Raw genomic sequence first — 16,570 nt, forward strand, 5'->3', positions numbered from 1 at the left:
AATAATGCGGTCACTATTTGCATCTAATTCAGTCTGTAAACTCCTATGTTACCAAGGCCTGATGCATTTGTATTAGGCTACATTCCAAAGAGCTCTGTTATAGGTCCCACAGTGGAAAATTATTATTGAAATTATTACCATATCTGTAGCGGCTGGGCTGGATCGAGTTTTTAAAAGGGACGCAAAATGATCACAGAATGATCCCATGCAATACGTGCCGTATATCCCAAGTAATCTGGAGGCACATGAAAGGTTTTGGTGAAAAACAAACTTAATGTAGGCCTATTATTTATTTTATGAAAATCTTTACCTTGGCCATTGGCCAAAAACCCAATATGAAATGAAATCCATGTACCTTTTTCTCTGGGATGAATATCTGTTGTGTTTGTCGCAATAATTAGGCCTTATTGGATTCACATCTGTCAGTTCCGGTCCAGAGATATTTAACTCAGTGAAAAAAGTACACAGACACTTTTTTGGGATTTCATGTTGCATTTTTATTAATCTTGATTTCTCACAGCTTGTGTGCTTTAGTGGATGAAGTGAACTTAGCCGTGTCAGGATTTTTGTTAATTAATACATACAATTTTGGTATGTTATTCACCAAACCCTATCGTATACCCTCAGAACACCTGGAAATATGACATGTATCACGGGACCACTCTGTGATACATAAATCTTTTTTTAAATATCCACTATTCACTGCCATTATATGGATGAGCAAATCTGGATTTTTTTATTTATTTTTTTGTGGTACAAAAAAGAAAGTAGGGAATACAGCATTAGAACAACACCAGGATGAGTAAATTATTACTTAATTTTCATTTTAGGGTGAACTAACTCTTTAAGACAGGGCTTGATAAGTGCAAACATTTATTAAATGTGTTACTGGTGCATTACATTTCCATATGCTATTGAAATCCTGAACCTTAAAAAAAAAATTATATATAGCTTTGTAACATTTTCTGGAAACAAATTTGACTGTGGAATGTAAACAAATGTACTATATCAATGTCAACTGCAAACATAAAATGATTATAATGAGAAAGTTTTCTCACATTCTCCACGTTTTGACAAGATATCAAGATGTAAGCTATGCTTTGTTATATTGTTTTATTATTCATTAATAATATCTTATCCTGAGATAGAGTCTTATCCTACAAATGTAGTGTTTACTTTTGTGGCTATAGCTAAATTTAGAACATCATTAGTGACATAGCTGACAAGTAAACAAGAAGTAGAGGTTAACATGGCGAGACGCAGCACAGCAAGTCAGCAACACACTTTTGGAGCGAGAAGGAAAGCGCAAACAAAGGCGATCGCTATCTGCCCCGAACTATTCATTATCCGGGTGCTGCTGCTGTTGTTGTTGTCTTTGGATACAGGAAGAAGAATTGGAAATGACGCATATTGCGTCTTAAGGTTGTCCGTACGTCCTGACGCTAACCGTGCGTCGCCGTTTACATCGGGATATTGCCAATTGATTACAAATTCCATGTATACAGGAGTAACTCTCTCTGCTCACGCATGTAAACGGGTTATTCCGAATGTTTCAGAAACCCAAATAGTGACCTTAACCCGACCATAACCCGGATATTGGCTGCATGTAAACATAGTCATTGTGCTGAGTGTAGAAGTGAACAATATCCAAGGTACAATGGGTGATCCATGGTTTTCTGCAAAAAAGAAAAGATGTGTCATTATACACTGCAGATCGAAAATAAGATCTAACATTCTAACAAAAAAGCTGTGAGATGTCTTATGAGTGATTCACAACAGGATAACAATATACTGTTGTCAAGTGGGGAATAGATTAACACTTAATGGGCACACAACTGAATCTTTCGGTTGACTGGGATGCAACTGTTACAGATAACACAACATTTTTTAATAAAATAGATGGTGAGAGAGTCCAGATTCAAATAATGTCACTACCCTCTGAGAGCTGAATCTGCTTTGAATAGTCTTAATTGTGAGGTCCTAAAGTCTACACTTACCAACAACAGATACGTTGTACTGACCAACTTTTCTAGTTTCTTCCCCAATTGTTGTTGTGCAGTAGAGTCCACTGTCTGTCTTCTGGATGTTCTTCAGTGTTAGAGAGAAGGTTGTGTATTACTAAACACCACTCTGTCCTTGTAAGAATCAGTAAGATCGATTTCTTTTTTATTGTATATTACAATGGTTTCTGAGCTACTGCTGCCAAATTATGTTTTCATCCACATTAGCTCCAAAAACTCTGGAAGCTGTTTGCTCTGAACAAGCTCAACAAGCTCTCCTGCTTGCACAGACAGATTTTCGGGCTGGATTTCAGCAAAGGACACTGCAGGGAGAGAAAAGGAAACTTAGTTTGTTATAGATCAGGTCCACTACGTAGGGGATTTTGACAGAGGTGGAAAGAGTACTGAAAATTTGTACTCAAGTACAAGTACCGTTACATTGCTGAAATAATACTCAATTACAAGTAAAAGTACTGGTGTCAAAAAAGTAATTAAGTAAAAGTACAAATTACTCTTCTCAAAAACTACTCAGAGTACTAGTTACTAATTACTTTTTAGCTGGCGATAGTTAATGCATTACCAATAAAAATATACAACCAAATCATAGATTTATGTAGAAAATAGCTACTTTTAACACATTTTTACCTTATTGTCGAAGGACATTAATTAGTGGATACTGGAATTTTTTAACTTCAATATGACACCTTGAAATATGTCAATATTCAGTAGGCCTAGCCTATAATTTTTAATACCATCGGGAAAACTACTACATACTAAATATTTTAATATCTACATTTTTGTCCATCCATTTTGTCAAGGCAATCATTATTTTCAAGCATCGAAAAGCACAACACTCATTGTAACAGTAATCTATTTGAATGGAAAAGTTTAATTCAAGTCTTCTGAAGAGACACGTCCACTTTATAAGGTGAGATTTTAATTTAGGCTTTTGTTTACATATTTAAACATTGATCAATAACCATTACAATAATCTAATATTTACTCACTCAGTGTATTTGTCTTTACAATAGGGTAATGTGAACTGTTGCAATAGCTCACACACAGCACAAGGAAGCTTGATTTCAATTCAAACTGAATTTAATTTGCAAAAAGACTAGATTTTTCATAACTTTTGACAGCGTTTAATTCAAGAGCATGGAGAGATTGGAGCTGGACGTCATTTGAGTCTGCAGTGAGAACCACTTGGAGAGATTCGCGATTACACATGATATGACACACAGTCCGAGAGCGCACACTCAATATCCGAGTCCAGTCCAGTTCATTCGTAGCCTACATTTGAGAGCTCGCGTCCAGTTTTCTGCGATTACATGAATGTGCCCTCGCGTTATAATATTGTTCGTGACATTTGCCATTAAAATATGCCATAGAAACTTGCAGGTATTAATAAAATTATGCGTAATAGGCCTACCTGCAATCCCGCGCTGAGGGGAGGCGGGTGTGTCAAACTCGCTGTCGTTGAGATGAGAGAATGAGAACGCGCAGCTGGTATCGTATTGGTGTATAGGCCAAAATGAGTATTGACAGATATTTCAGTATTGATATGTATCAAAATATAGATATTTTGACAGTACTACTATGTAGTTTGTTGTTCCAAACTTTCAGTCCAGCCATTAATCACTCCTATAGGAGCTCCTCGCCTCCTTCATGATCAGCTCTTCAAAACCTGCTGCGACTGCGGCGGCTTTCATTCAGTCCAAATATCAGGGGTTTTATTGGTCCGTTTACGATCGAATATTTTTATTGGCTACCGAAATGCCATTCAAAGATTTGAATATCAATTCAAATTGTACTCAGTAACGAAATGTGATTTTACAAGTAGCGAAGTAGATTACTTATCTTAATATGTACTTGAGTACAAGTAAAATTACAGATTTAAAAATATACTCAAAAAAGTACAAGTACCCAAAAAAACGACTTAATTACAGTAACGTGAGTAGTTGTAATTCGTTACTTCCACCTCTGGATTTTGATGATACATGTATACTGGTATACTGACACACATGCATCCTAGTGGATTTGTTGTCATAATGAAAGTAAAATTTACTACAATGCCAGACCAGCAGCCTCAGACTAGCCATTAGGGTAGCAAGACACTCAGTGGGGATAGTTTTAGTGGCGGGCAGGGGTTAGGTTATGCAGTCATTAGGGTGGAGCTTGATGTTTTAGCTATGTTAAGGTTAGTGGTGAGGAGTGGCTTAAGTGTTCGTCAGCTCTTCCCCAAACGTCCTGTCTGAGACTCCTAGCCTGACGCTGCAGGTTAGAAACTGCTGTCATGTATGGTTGTGCGACCCTGAAAAAGTGCATTTGTCTTGATATTTCATATTAAAATTATTTGTAATGTTTATTTTGACAAGAAAGTGATGGACAGACTCTGCATAGCAAAGTTTATAATTTAGTGAATATTTGCTAGATGTCTTTGTGTGCTGAAAAAAAAATAAAAATAAATTGTGTTTGTACATAGTCCTGGCTCTGTGCTGTCTATAGGGGGAAAAAAACCCAAAGTGGATCAAACTGATCCACGGAGCACCGAAACACTCTTGTAGCCAATCAGCAGAAGGGGATCTATACACTCATGATAGTAGAGGAGAAAGAGTGTGAACAAGAGGGAGATTAGTAAAAAAGAGAGATGGCTGAGATATTACCAAAGAGGAAAAGGTCAGAGGATTATAATTATAAACGTATGCACATTTTTAGGTAGCTTTGTAGGAAGATTTCTACAAGCGTCTAGAAAATGGTGCCACAGTTATTATGGATTCAGTCTGGCTTAGTTTTTTTCTTTCTGTCTTTTCATCAATCAATGTTTTAAAAGCATTTCTCTTTAATAATCATAGCAGTAGTAATAATAAACAAAATATGACAAATAAGCTATGTTTCTGAACCTGATTTATGATTATTACATGAGAATATAAAGCAAGCATATACAGGAAGTTCTGAATGCTTCCTTACTCTTAATTCTTAAGGTTTACCATCATTATTAATCTGCAAATTTGTAATACGAAAAGCATACAGAGGTATGGTACCTGTGGTGATCAGATGAGCAGTTGCGGAAAAAATAAAAAGTACTGAAATAAAAGCCATTGTAATAGTCGACTAAAATTGCGCTCCAGTGTAATGCTATCTTCCTTCCGCAAACTCACAAAGGAAGTGCGTCTCTCTGCAATAAATTATATACATCCTGAAATGGATGCATACATTTTTTCTTTTTCTTTTTTTTTTTTTTTTTTTTGAGGTGTAAATGAAAAACTAATATAAATAATGAATTTGAATTTAAGAACAAGTTATAGTTATGAACCGTTTTTTTTTAGCCCATCAAAAATATTCAGTGCATATTCAGTTCCTGAACAAATATGGCCCCTATGACGCTGTCATTTACAGGATGGTTTCTGTAGTGAAGCGCACAACAAAAGGAATAGGGAACAAAAACATGATTTTAATGAATCCACAAAGAATACGCAGCAACAGTAGTGTGTGTAAGTGCACTTTTACACAAATGAAACAAAAGTTGATCAGAATGAATGGAAGAGAAATTAAAATATCCTCATAACTTAGGTTACAACAAAAACAGAAAGTAACACACTGGAAACAACACGCATGATATGTAATGGTCATATTACCTATATAAAGATTTGTACACTTAAACCAAACAAAATTAAATGCCAAGCAGCATATGAAACAAATGATGCTAATTCTCTCTTCAGAACTAACTTCAGTTTTCTTGGCCTCTTTTTTGAGCAGTGACTTCAGTCAGTTATTTTGGTGGTTTAGGGTGTGTTAGTCAGCTGCCCTCACTTCCTACTTAACGTTTCACAACAACAAAGTGGCACAAAATGTAGTCTTGTGTTTTGAACAGTATATTTACATGAATGCATTTTGCAGAAGCTTTTATCCAAACTGACTTACATTGTATTGAAGGTATACTGTACATTTTATCAGATCTTCCCTTGGAATCAAACCCATGACCTTATAGTGTTACAATGCTCTAGTGTTTGAATACAGGAATGCTATGTATAAAAAATGATAAAAAATTGAAAGGTTTTGTGTGTGTGTGTGTGTGTGTGTGTGTGTGTGTGTGTGTGTGTGTGTGTGTGTGTGTGTGTGTGTGTGTGTGTGTGTCCTTTTAAATAAATGCCACTTGTTTTGATATTCTGTTAGGCCTATCTAATGCAGTGACATGAAGACATCAAGTGTTGCTTAAGTTCAAATCGTTTCAGCATATAAAACTGCCATATGTATTGAGGGTAGATCATATCATGTGGTCAGAGATTTGGTCATGTATTTTCAGATTACATTGCTTTCATTATGTAGCCTAGCTGATGCTTGTATTTAGCTCCACCTGTATTTAGCGCTGAACACTTGTAAACTGAATCGCCAAACAACGCATTTTCATACCAGGTGGAATTAAACATGTCCATATAGCCTGCTGTACAATACTCCTTAATTAATATTTAAGGATACTGTAATGTCTCCACCTGGTGGCCAACTACAGACATAATTTTCATATTGAATTAACCCAGGGGTGCCCAATCCTGCTCCTGCCGATCGACTCTCCTGCACAGTTCATCTCCAACAACCCTAATCAAACACACCTGAACTGTGCAGGACTGTCGATCGGCAGGAGTAGGATTGGGCACCCCTGAATTAACCCATATCCCACCGGTCACTACTGTCCTCCATCCATCCATCCGTCTGTCTGTCTGTCTTTCTGTCTAATTGTGTGAGACAACGGGTCTTCGAAGGCCCGCTGTCCGGCGAAACTGGGATCGCACCAAAAAATAAATAATAATTATGGCAATACAGGTGTAAAGTTCTGTTTATTTACAGTGCTCGAAAGGTGAAACAGTCCCAGAAAAAAACAAACAAGAAAATGACCAAAGCTATGTACAAAAATAACAAAGAAAAGAAAAATGGCAACAACAACAAAACAAAACAAAAACTGCACAAAAAGAACAAAGAAAATTTGTAAATATCTATATAGGCTACACACAAACTTCATCAAACGTAAAGAATTGCTCATGCACCACAATTGCACGCTCGCTCGCCAGGTTATCTATCTATCTATCTATCTATCTATCTATCTATCTATCTATCTATCTATCTATCTATCTATCTATCTATCTATCTATCTATCTATCTATCTATCTATCTATCTGTCTGTCTGTCTGTACTTATTTATTGTGTTATACTTATAGGCTACTATATTGAATGGGTTAAGCAATAATATATCCGTTTAATAGCAGAATTTGTGGAGAAAAACTCCACATAAGCCTACCTATGGCAGAAATAAGATACAATGTCGCCATCTAGTGGTTATCAGTTAAAATGCACTAAAAAATACTTGTGATTTTGGGCTTGAACGGGACTTTGGTGTAGCCTAAGTGGATGGGGTTGTGTTTGTACTGATTTTCTTATTCTTCATTAATGTTATGCTCTAAAATTGTATGAGCAAAAAGTTAGATTTACGTCACACATATATATATATAGAGCACTCCATGGGTGGTGTGGCGCAATGGATAAGACACATGCCTTTGGTGTGAGACCCGGGTTCGAATCCACTGTGAGACACCAATGTGTCCCTGAGCAAGACACTTAACCCCTAGTTGCTCCATATAGCAATTGTAAGTCGCTTTGGATAAAAGCGTCAGCTAAATGAATGTGTGTGTGTGTGTGTGTGTGTGTGTGTGTGTGTGCGCTAGCATTTTTGCACCCCAAAAATGATTCGATTTCTTTTCTTTTTCTAACATGCTGTCTTAAATAGTTAAGACAGTTTGTTCTGTGCAGTTTTTCTGCATTCCCTTCTAGAAAAAAAATATCACATGATTTATTTATTAAAGTATTTATTTGGTTTTAGTTTCAGTTCTACAAAACATTTCACATTAGAGTTAAATCAACAGTTCACACAAATACACATTTTAAAAGGTTAGAAGGCTACACACATATTATAGAAAAAAATGTACTCCGGCCGCCGCCGTCACGAGTAGAAAAAAAGAAAAAAACCGCTTCGCGTTTTCTATTATCTATCATTTTACTGTGTGGGGAATTGGCAAATTTGCGCCCCCTGCAGCTGCAGGCGCCCCTGCTTGCTGAGAAGATGCCGTGCACAGAAGCTGTTTGTTTGAGAAGGGGAAAGGTGTACGGGGAGGGGGCGCGGAGGCGCAGAGGCGCGGGCGCGGATGACATGGTGCGTTCAAGTCCTCCTGGGAAGTTCGTACGTACGAGGTGGGAAGTCGTGCTTATAACGGCATGTGCGTTCAATTCACTTTCGTCGGAGCAAAATGGCGGAGTACTTTCTCTTAATTAATTACACAAAAATACAGTAAGGTTCTTAAACTCTTGTTCTAGAAAATGAAGAACAAAGAAATGTGCATCAGGTGTACTTTGTATTTTTATGTTTTTAATTAATTTATGAAGCCACTGCCAACACATCGTTACATGTTGCATTGTTATATTATAATACTATCATATTCTGTGTTGGCGATTAGCTGTTAATAGAAAAGCCTGACAATATCACAGCTAAATACCTTTACGTATTGTGTATTCCGCCATGTTAATCACTAGACACGCCCCCAACTCGTAAAGATTGGAGCTTAGAGAAAATCCCGAGCTCCCCACTGGTATTTACGACATTGTGGTGGCGTTCAAGTGTCAAGCACCAACAGTTCACCTCTGGGTCTCTCCCAAATGGAACGGACGGACGGACGGACGGACGGACGGGGGGGGGGGGGGGGATCCATATAGTTATCTAAGTCAGTCACACCTCGACTTTCTTCCAAATAACGCACATTTCATTCATAATATTATAAATACAGGCCTCTATATTTCCTGCACATTTTTGTTTTTCTGAATTGTCTGAATGGCTAATAAAAATAGGTAATACAAAACGATTAGCCTACTTGGTCACCACCACCAAGGTGAATTGGTTTAGTCTTGACTTCTGGTCGTGACTCGTCGTGAGTGACAGTTGGTATTGGGGGGGATCAGGGGAAATCAGTTGATTGTCGATGTCGAGTGCCAAATAAGAGATGAACAAGAAAGGTCAAAGCCATCAGGTGCCCAATTTAGAAACGAGCGAAAGATAAAGGTATGCAATGCAACTATGTTTTCTCTGTATGATTACGGTATCCATGTCATGAATGAAGGGGCAATATTAATTGGTGGGTATAACTCTTATTTGTTAGCCTTTTTGCTATGATTCTTGCTATGCTTAACAATAATTCGGTTTTAACTCAAACACGAGATCTAATTTCACCATAATATTGTGCTTTGCAACAAAACTGTTACAAGTTCAGTTATTACACTGCAAAAAATGCTTTTCTTACTTAGTATTTTTGTCTTGTTTCCAGTCCAAATATCAAACATTTCTTAAATAAAGATGCATAACGTTATTTTACTAAAGTAGTAAAATAACATAAGATATTAAGTCTTGTTTTCTGGGGAAATAATTTTTTGCGCTCGAAGGGGGTCTCGCCCAGGGTGTGATTCAATGTAGAACCGCCACTGATGAGGTCAATATTATAATCATCTTTTTTTGTTCTATTAATTTATATTTTAGTTCCATCAGTTTTATTCTACTGATTTTCATGTGGGGCAAACCGGGGTTAGTTGTCACAAAGTTTACCTCAGTTAATATTCACTGCGGGTTGTTTTTGGAAGTTTTGTGTACAAAATCAAATTCGGAATAGAATAAAGACAGTTTGGATCTGGATGTTGAAACCAATACAACTAAACAAATGCTCTGTTCATACTGCATGTATGAACAGTTCTGATTATTATCTTATTATAACAGTTCTTACTAAATACAAACTGTTCTTATTATTTTTTCTATAACATATAATGACATGGCAGACATGATAAGATAGGGTGCCATTTAAGATCAGCCCTTGTGAAACTTCTCCAGAGACAAACAGCCAAATGGATCCAAATGGAGTTTGGTTATGGTTGTTTGCACACCACTGAATAAATTGTTTCGAGGGGGACTGCAGGTTTTTGGTGTTGTCCTACTGTGCAGTAGATTGTGTGGGGTCGATTATCTCCCGTTTGCTCTTGTGTCTGGTCTTGAACCTTATGAAATACAAATAATTTTTTTTTTTAAAATATCCCCTGAATAATCCTGTTTAGCTGAACAATTACTAAACTAAAGACAATTTTATAGAACATTCACTAACCTAGAGTTTATAGAACAAGCATTTCATAAAAGCCTTAGCCTGTTAACTTTTTAGATTATTCTCACCTGTTCTGGAATATCATTTGTATGACCGTCACTGTTGTTTTTCTGCATTTCTTGAGTCTGAAATATTTAAACGAAAAACTTTATTTATGATGCTTTTGCAAAAAAAGAAAATAGTAAGTATTTGCATGCACAAAAGTCACATAAGATCATGATTATGCTGTGCTCCATTATTAAACATCTGCTGTATTTATCAAAATGCTGTATTTATCAAACAGTCAAATATTGCCAGATTTTTACCATAGTTATGTCATGTTTAGATGGTATGTATGGTGATGTGAAATACAATTTCTGACATAAAATAAGGATATACAGCAGTTCTGATAAGGTTGAAAATCACTTATTTATGTGTATGGAGGCAAAACCTCAAGACAAACAAATAACTAAATATTGCAGAAAGGGATGCATATGATATATCCTCCCAAGATATTTCCAACATGAATAAAAGAATAGTAATTTGAATCTTACCTCAACTTGAGCATGGACTCTACTACCTGCTTCTTGAGCACCTATGAGGTTTAGAATGTTCAGTAATACAGTATATAAACAAAGACACGTATCAAATAAAAAAGAACATTCATTTATATAAAAAAAGCTAAATGTTATTTTTTTTTAGCTAATTAAAATTCAATTAAATTTAGCATGCAGTTCTGTCAGGACCACTATTGTCATATACGAATGACAAGTAGCATACAGTTTGGATTGGCGGTATGGTTCTGTTCTGGACAAGAACTCCCTGCGCATCCGTGCAGCCTAACCTCCCTTAGGGTAAACAGAACAGAACCAACATGGATGTAATGCAGATATCATTAATTCAAGAATTTAAAGTACAACATAATCGAGAATTTATTCTGATTCAAGGGGAATCAGAATGCCAAATCCTGACTGAGAGAGGAGGAGCTGGGGAGGGAGGAGGGTTATTATCTCCTGAGAAACGCGATAGCTGCTGATAATACTGAAGGAGCTTATATATGTATATGGTGACAGGCGTCGTATTCCTATAGGTAGATGTGGATCAGCTGAGAGTCAGCTGATGCGAGCTTGACTAACGTGACCTGCCAGAACTGACGCTACACTTGATTTTTGTAAGCACAAAAGAGATTTTTATATTGGCTGTGAATTCTAAACTGCTCTAAACTGATTATCTGTAGTATTATGTTGTAGTCCACTGTCCTTCTGTATCTGACTGTATAGAAAAAGGTTTCATCATGTATCAGGTGTAGTGTAAAACATTTCAGATATAAGATTTAAGTAATCCTTTGCATCACATTTGATCTTATGCTACTCTTTTGATGCTCTTTTACTTAAACTTTTGAATAATTATTGTCATTCCTTCTTTTTTGGCCAAGCAACCTAGGTATGTGCAAAACACTGTGAAAATATTGCATTGTGTTCAGGTGAATATAGGATCTAAAAATCTTCAGTAGAGATAACAAGTATTAAAGGTGTGCGCTCCACAAGGTGATGTGTAGCACACAGTATTCCGCAGAATTAAACTAAAAAAGAAATTGTTAACCTATTGTCAACTTACTTTTCAATTGCTTATTTCAGTACAAAAGTGCTTGATGAACCGATGGTGAGATCTGTTTTTCTTATGGAAAATATGCACGAGGCAACATACCTTTTTTACACTTGCTGTAGAGAAATGGTAGAAATGCTAGTGCAATTGCAAAAAAAAAAAGACACACTGCCACCAAAATATATTGCCAAAACAGTCTTAGTCCCTTAATCTCGTCGTCACCTTTGTTGTCCTCTGAAAATGAGACACATATTATTAAGAACTACAGTTGACAGTTCAGGTATTCTGAGGTCAATCAATTCAGCAGTTAGACTACATTTAGTCAACCAAAACTAAATATTTGATTTGGTGTGTGTGTGTGTGTGTGTGTGTGTGTGTGTGTGTGTGTACCTTTATTATTGACACAGAGCTGTGTAATGTCTATTCTGTCTTTTTCCCAGCTAACTGGGTTGCTATGGTTACAGATGATGGATTCCTCACTGCAGTGCAGGATGAGAGTGTAGTTCTCATGTGATGTCACTTCCTGTGGAGAGCATCTGTTGTTCTGATAGCTAGAGTTTATCATGAGGTCATGAGCTCTGCATGTGAAGTTCACAGTACATGAGTCACTGCTGGACCAGTTTGAGTTTACAGTCAGAACAGGAGCATCAATAGCGTCTGAAACACACATTTATTTTTTAACAATATCATACATCACTCTATTGTAAGCTGTCAAATTCTTATAGCTGTTTACAGAATATACTGACTGAAACGTTGGCAGATAAATTATGAATATTTTTTTTAATATATAAATTTAATATTTATTTTTTACATTTAATTTCACTACTTGTATTGTACAACAGTCCAAAGAATAAAAGACTGAACATAAATGAGTCTTATGATCTGAAAACGCCAAGCAAAATCACACTCACCTATAACAGATACTCTGTATGCAGCAATAGGTTTCTCTGATTCTCCACTTGCTCTTGCTGTATAGAGTCCAGTGTCTGTCTTCGTCATGTTCTTCAGTGTGAGAGAGAAGGATTCATCATTGAAATCCACTCTGTCCTTGTAGGAAGAATGAAGTCTTACTTTTTTAGATTCAACTGTATATCTAACTATATTCTCTGATTTATCATTTATCCAGGATAAATCATCAAACTTTGGTAGTTCTTGTGTCTGTATATCCAGTTGAACAGAATCTCCCATCTTCACAAACACAGAGATCTCAGCACTGAACCCTGAGGAGAGAGAAAGATACAGTATTGTTTCTGGCTGGTGAAAGACCCATTGTACATTTTTCCTGAAATGGGCATGATCAAATAAATAATATGTTTGACATTTAATAAAACTTTTCTTCAAGAGAGAATAGCATAATAAAAATATAATACAGCTATAATGCACATATTTGGAGATATTTGTTTCTGAATACCTAAATAAACTATAGTCTGATCGCCCCATGTTTAAACAATCTAGAGAGCCCATTGTTTCAAAAGTAATTCCTTTGGCTCTCATTGGTTTGGTAGAGCTGACCGCCTACAGATGTCAGTTTATTGGACATCAAAATAACAGTTAAATTCACAACTTCTTACTGAGTAAAAAAAGAATTGTTGTGTTATCACTGATATGAGGAAAATGCTTTTAAATAGAAGAAATTCCCCCATTTGCATGATACACTGATGCATGTCTCAGTATGCATCCATGCTCAGCATTACATTATTGTTGAGTTTCATAATCAGAACTGCCACACATTTTGTGACCAACCCTCACACACTTACACAACACTCTTTACACCTATAATTACCAATCGTTACACTTAATTAAAATAATTGCAAACAAATCATTGCTTGTAATAGAGGTCAAAATAAAAAGGAATGATCAACTTCTGTCACATTTAAAAAAGTTTAAATGACTCATCTCAGTACTGCAAAAGACTTTAATACTGGCACAATCGTTCTACAATTCACTTATTGCTAGATGTTGGTGTATCTGTATTTTCCAAGCATGGCAAAAAAGGGAGAATTATTTTTTACGATTTTACACAGCTATTTTAGTTAGTAGTAAAAACTTTTTCTTTTTTTTACTTAAAAACATGAGAGTGTATAGTAAATTTCTTTCAGAATATTTTTACAAATGAATAAAGAAAAACTGAGATTTAGCTAAATAAGTTTAAATTTTATAATTGTATAAAAAAAATATATATAAAATGTGCAATGACAGTATCTGAGCCATGCCATGTGCAGTCACATGCAGTCACAACAACCATTAATAACCAATCAACATAATGAACATGTGTTTTTACCTGTTTTAAAGGTCAGAAGAGAAAGAAGAAATACGAGTAGGTGATGTACTGCCATCTTCACAAAATGAAAAGATTAAAAACAGAACTGAAAATGACTGCTGCTGAGCCTATAACGGAAATGGAAAGTTCCTCAGAAGTACTGTTTTAAACAGTGTAAGCACATTTTGACTTCTCATTTAACGAACACATCTCCATCTCATTAATATATGCTGGACCGTGTGTGTGTGTGTGTGTGTGTGTGTGTGTGTGTGTGTGTGTGTGTGTGTTGCTCAGGAGGTTTTTAATCGTTTTTTACAGAAAAGGCGTTCTATATATAGCAGGTTACAATCTGCACCACATCCTGTGGCATCTGCAAACAAATTATGCTAGATCTTTTCTCAGAACTGTTTTCACTTTTCTTTTGGCCTTTTTCTTTCCAAAATGCTAAATCAAATCAGACTGTAGCTGATGCTTCAAATCAGCTGATCTCAGTTCCTTTAAAATATATATTTTTAAATTTTTTACCCAGTTTCCACCTGCATTTATCGCTGACCACTTGTAATCAAACCACCAAAAAAGGCATCTTAACCAGGTGGAAACAGGGCCATATAGTCTTTAATTTATTTAAAGATACTGTAATGTCTCCATTAGTCAATTACAGCCATTTTGTCATATTGAATTAATGATATACCACCTGACCATCGTTTTCAACTTTAAGAGTCCCAGCTTTAGTCACAAAAACTACTTTTTGTTTACAATATTCACAATAAAAATGTACAATAACAAATTTATATTGCTATTGTTATTGGACATTCATATCAATTGTAATTATACTTTTCTGTATAAATTGTGTACAAAAGTACAAAAGTTTGTTTTTGTCTGTTGTGAAAAATATGACTGAAAATCTTCTCCTTTGCAAGTGAGACAAAATACTGATAATAGTGCCAAAATCACATTTAACCTGGAACACTCCTTTAATATACAAAGAAATGTTTCTCAAGAGAGAGACATGATAAATCCAGTTAATATTATGAGCCGTGTCATTGCAAAAGTAAGTCAGAACACAGTTAATGAAACAAACACTTTAATGACAATCAGGCAACTACAACAATACAAGTATCACTCATACTATTGACTTACATTCTGCATAGCAAGTTTAAAATGTGTTAATATATTATTTTAATATTTCTATTGATGAACACTGAATCTACTGTTTGCTGCCACATATTTACATATGTCTCCCTTGTGAGGATTTACACACTATTGAATAAATTGTATTGTCTGTTTCAGTAGGAAATTATGTTTTTTGGTGTTGTCCTATTGTACTGTAGGTGGTACTGGGGTGATTTTCTGTTTGCACCTGTGCCCGTATCTGTGAATATACATACAGTAAATACAAACTAAGTAGGCTACATATATTTTCCATCTATCTGTCTATCTGTCTTCACAAAGCTTTGTATGAGCATGTATTAAGTGTCTTGACAATGAGGAAAGTAAATGTCTTCTTCTCTTTCTTACCTCAGGACTAGGCATGTTCTGACTGGTATTGTGAGTTTGTTTGTGCTCTCCTGTAAACCCATAGACAGTTTGAGGATTCGCTGATTTCTCCAACATCTCCAGGGGTCTTTGCTCTTTAATCTTTGGCTGCGGAACAATCACTTGTCACTTGCACTTCACTGCAGTTGTTGGTGTGGTAGCTGGTGCTGAGTGTAAGGACATAACCGCTACACGAGACATTCACAATACAGGAGTTAACACTGATCATGGTGGCGTTCCAGTTCAGGACAGGAGAATCCACTGGATCTGAAACACATATTTAAGGACATTTTGCATGAAGATATGGGTTAAATGACTTTTTAAAGAGCATGTTGTAGCAATGCAATGCAACAAAGACAATCATTCTGGTGCTTTTCTGCTCTCTTGATGTTGAGTGAGAAGACTTTCTATTTGACACTTTACTTAAATTATTTTTAGATGAAGAGAGCTGACTTCTGCTCGACACACCAGAACAACCACTGCATCACATCACATCATATTTTAGTTGATGTAAAACATTGTATTTGCTTCCATTTCCATGTTATAATAATATTTTTTGCCACTGCAGATTTACTTGAGATAAAAAAAAAAAAAAAAAATGCATTGTAAACTTTTACTCTGTAAGTAGATGCACAACTAACAATATCCTCCATGTTTCTGCTACATCATAACGCAGACACTCTTGAAATTCTGATCTGAAAAATTGTCCAACAATCACCTATTACTGATACTTTGTTTTCAGCAACAATTGTGTCTTTTTCTCCTGTTGTTTGTGCTGTGTAGAGTCCACTGTCGGTCTTCTGCATGTTCTTCAGTGTTAGAGAGAAGGTTTCCGTGTTGAAATCCACTCTGTCCTTATATAAACTGTGAGGTATTAAATCTCCAGTTTGATTTAAAAATCTGAATACATTGTCTGATTTATCATTTATCCAGACAAATCTTATAAAGTGTGGCAGTGTTTTATTTTTGATGTCCAGCTTAACAGAGTCCCCCGTCTGTACAAACACATG

The 16,570-nt window shown here is 35.9% G+C and overlaps 2 protein-coding genes and 1 long non-coding RNA gene across 4 annotated transcripts in view; all 3 read right to left on the reverse strand.

The window, feature by feature from the left end:
- Positions 1–687: 687 nt before the first annotated feature.
- On the reverse strand, positions 688–5,172 carry LOC311292237. The gene is made up of 4 exons (XR_014627691.1): positions 5,042–5,172; positions 2,181–2,323; positions 1,998–2,088; positions 688–1,676 (listed from the first exon to the last, which is right to left on the reverse strand). It is a non-coding gene; the product is annotated as an uncharacterized lncRNA (long non-coding RNA).
- Positions 5,173–9,357: 4,185 nt separating this feature from the next.
- Positions 9,358–16,570, reverse strand: part of LOC311292351 (CD48 antigen-like) — a 32,920-nt gene continuing 25,707 nt past the window's right edge. Inside the window, exons 1-7 of one of the 2 annotated variants that reach the window (XM_084412018.1) lie at positions 14,046–14,331; positions 12,676–12,984; positions 12,155–12,421; positions 11,867–11,998; positions 10,714–10,754; positions 10,249–10,305; positions 9,358–10,079 (exon numbers count right to left, since the gene is read on the reverse strand). In XM_084412018.1, the coding sequence (XP_084268144.1) occupies positions 9,951–10,079; positions 10,249–10,305; positions 10,714–10,754; positions 11,867–11,998; positions 12,155–12,421; positions 12,676–12,984; positions 14,046–14,100 (990 nt within the window). In that variant the 5' untranslated portion in view covers positions 14,101–14,331 and the 3' untranslated portion in view covers positions 9,358–9,950. Of the gene's footprint in view, positions 10,080–10,248; positions 10,306–10,713; positions 10,755–11,866; positions 11,999–12,154; positions 12,422–12,675; positions 12,985–14,045; positions 14,332–16,570 lie in introns of those variants that run through there. The other variant, XM_084412019.1, reaches the window with a different exon arrangement.
- The window catches only part of LOC311292349 (CD48 antigen-like), a 36,081-nt gene continuing 34,757 nt past the window's right edge, over positions 15,247–16,570 (reverse strand). Inside the window, exons 6-7 of the mRNA XM_084412016.1 lie at positions 15,543–15,668; positions 15,247–15,396 (exon numbers count right to left, since the gene is read on the reverse strand). Of these exons, the coding sequence (XP_084268142.1) occupies positions 15,322–15,396; positions 15,543–15,668 (201 nt within the window). The 3' untranslated portion in view covers positions 15,247–15,321. The remainder of the gene's footprint in view (positions 15,397–15,542; positions 15,669–16,570) is intronic.

This window comes from Rutilus rutilus, assembly GCF_951802725.1.
Source record: "Rutilus rutilus genome assembly, chromosome: 6".
In the NCBI taxonomy this organism is placed as follows: Eukaryota; Metazoa; Chordata; class Actinopteri; order Cypriniformes; family Leuciscidae; genus Rutilus; species Rutilus rutilus.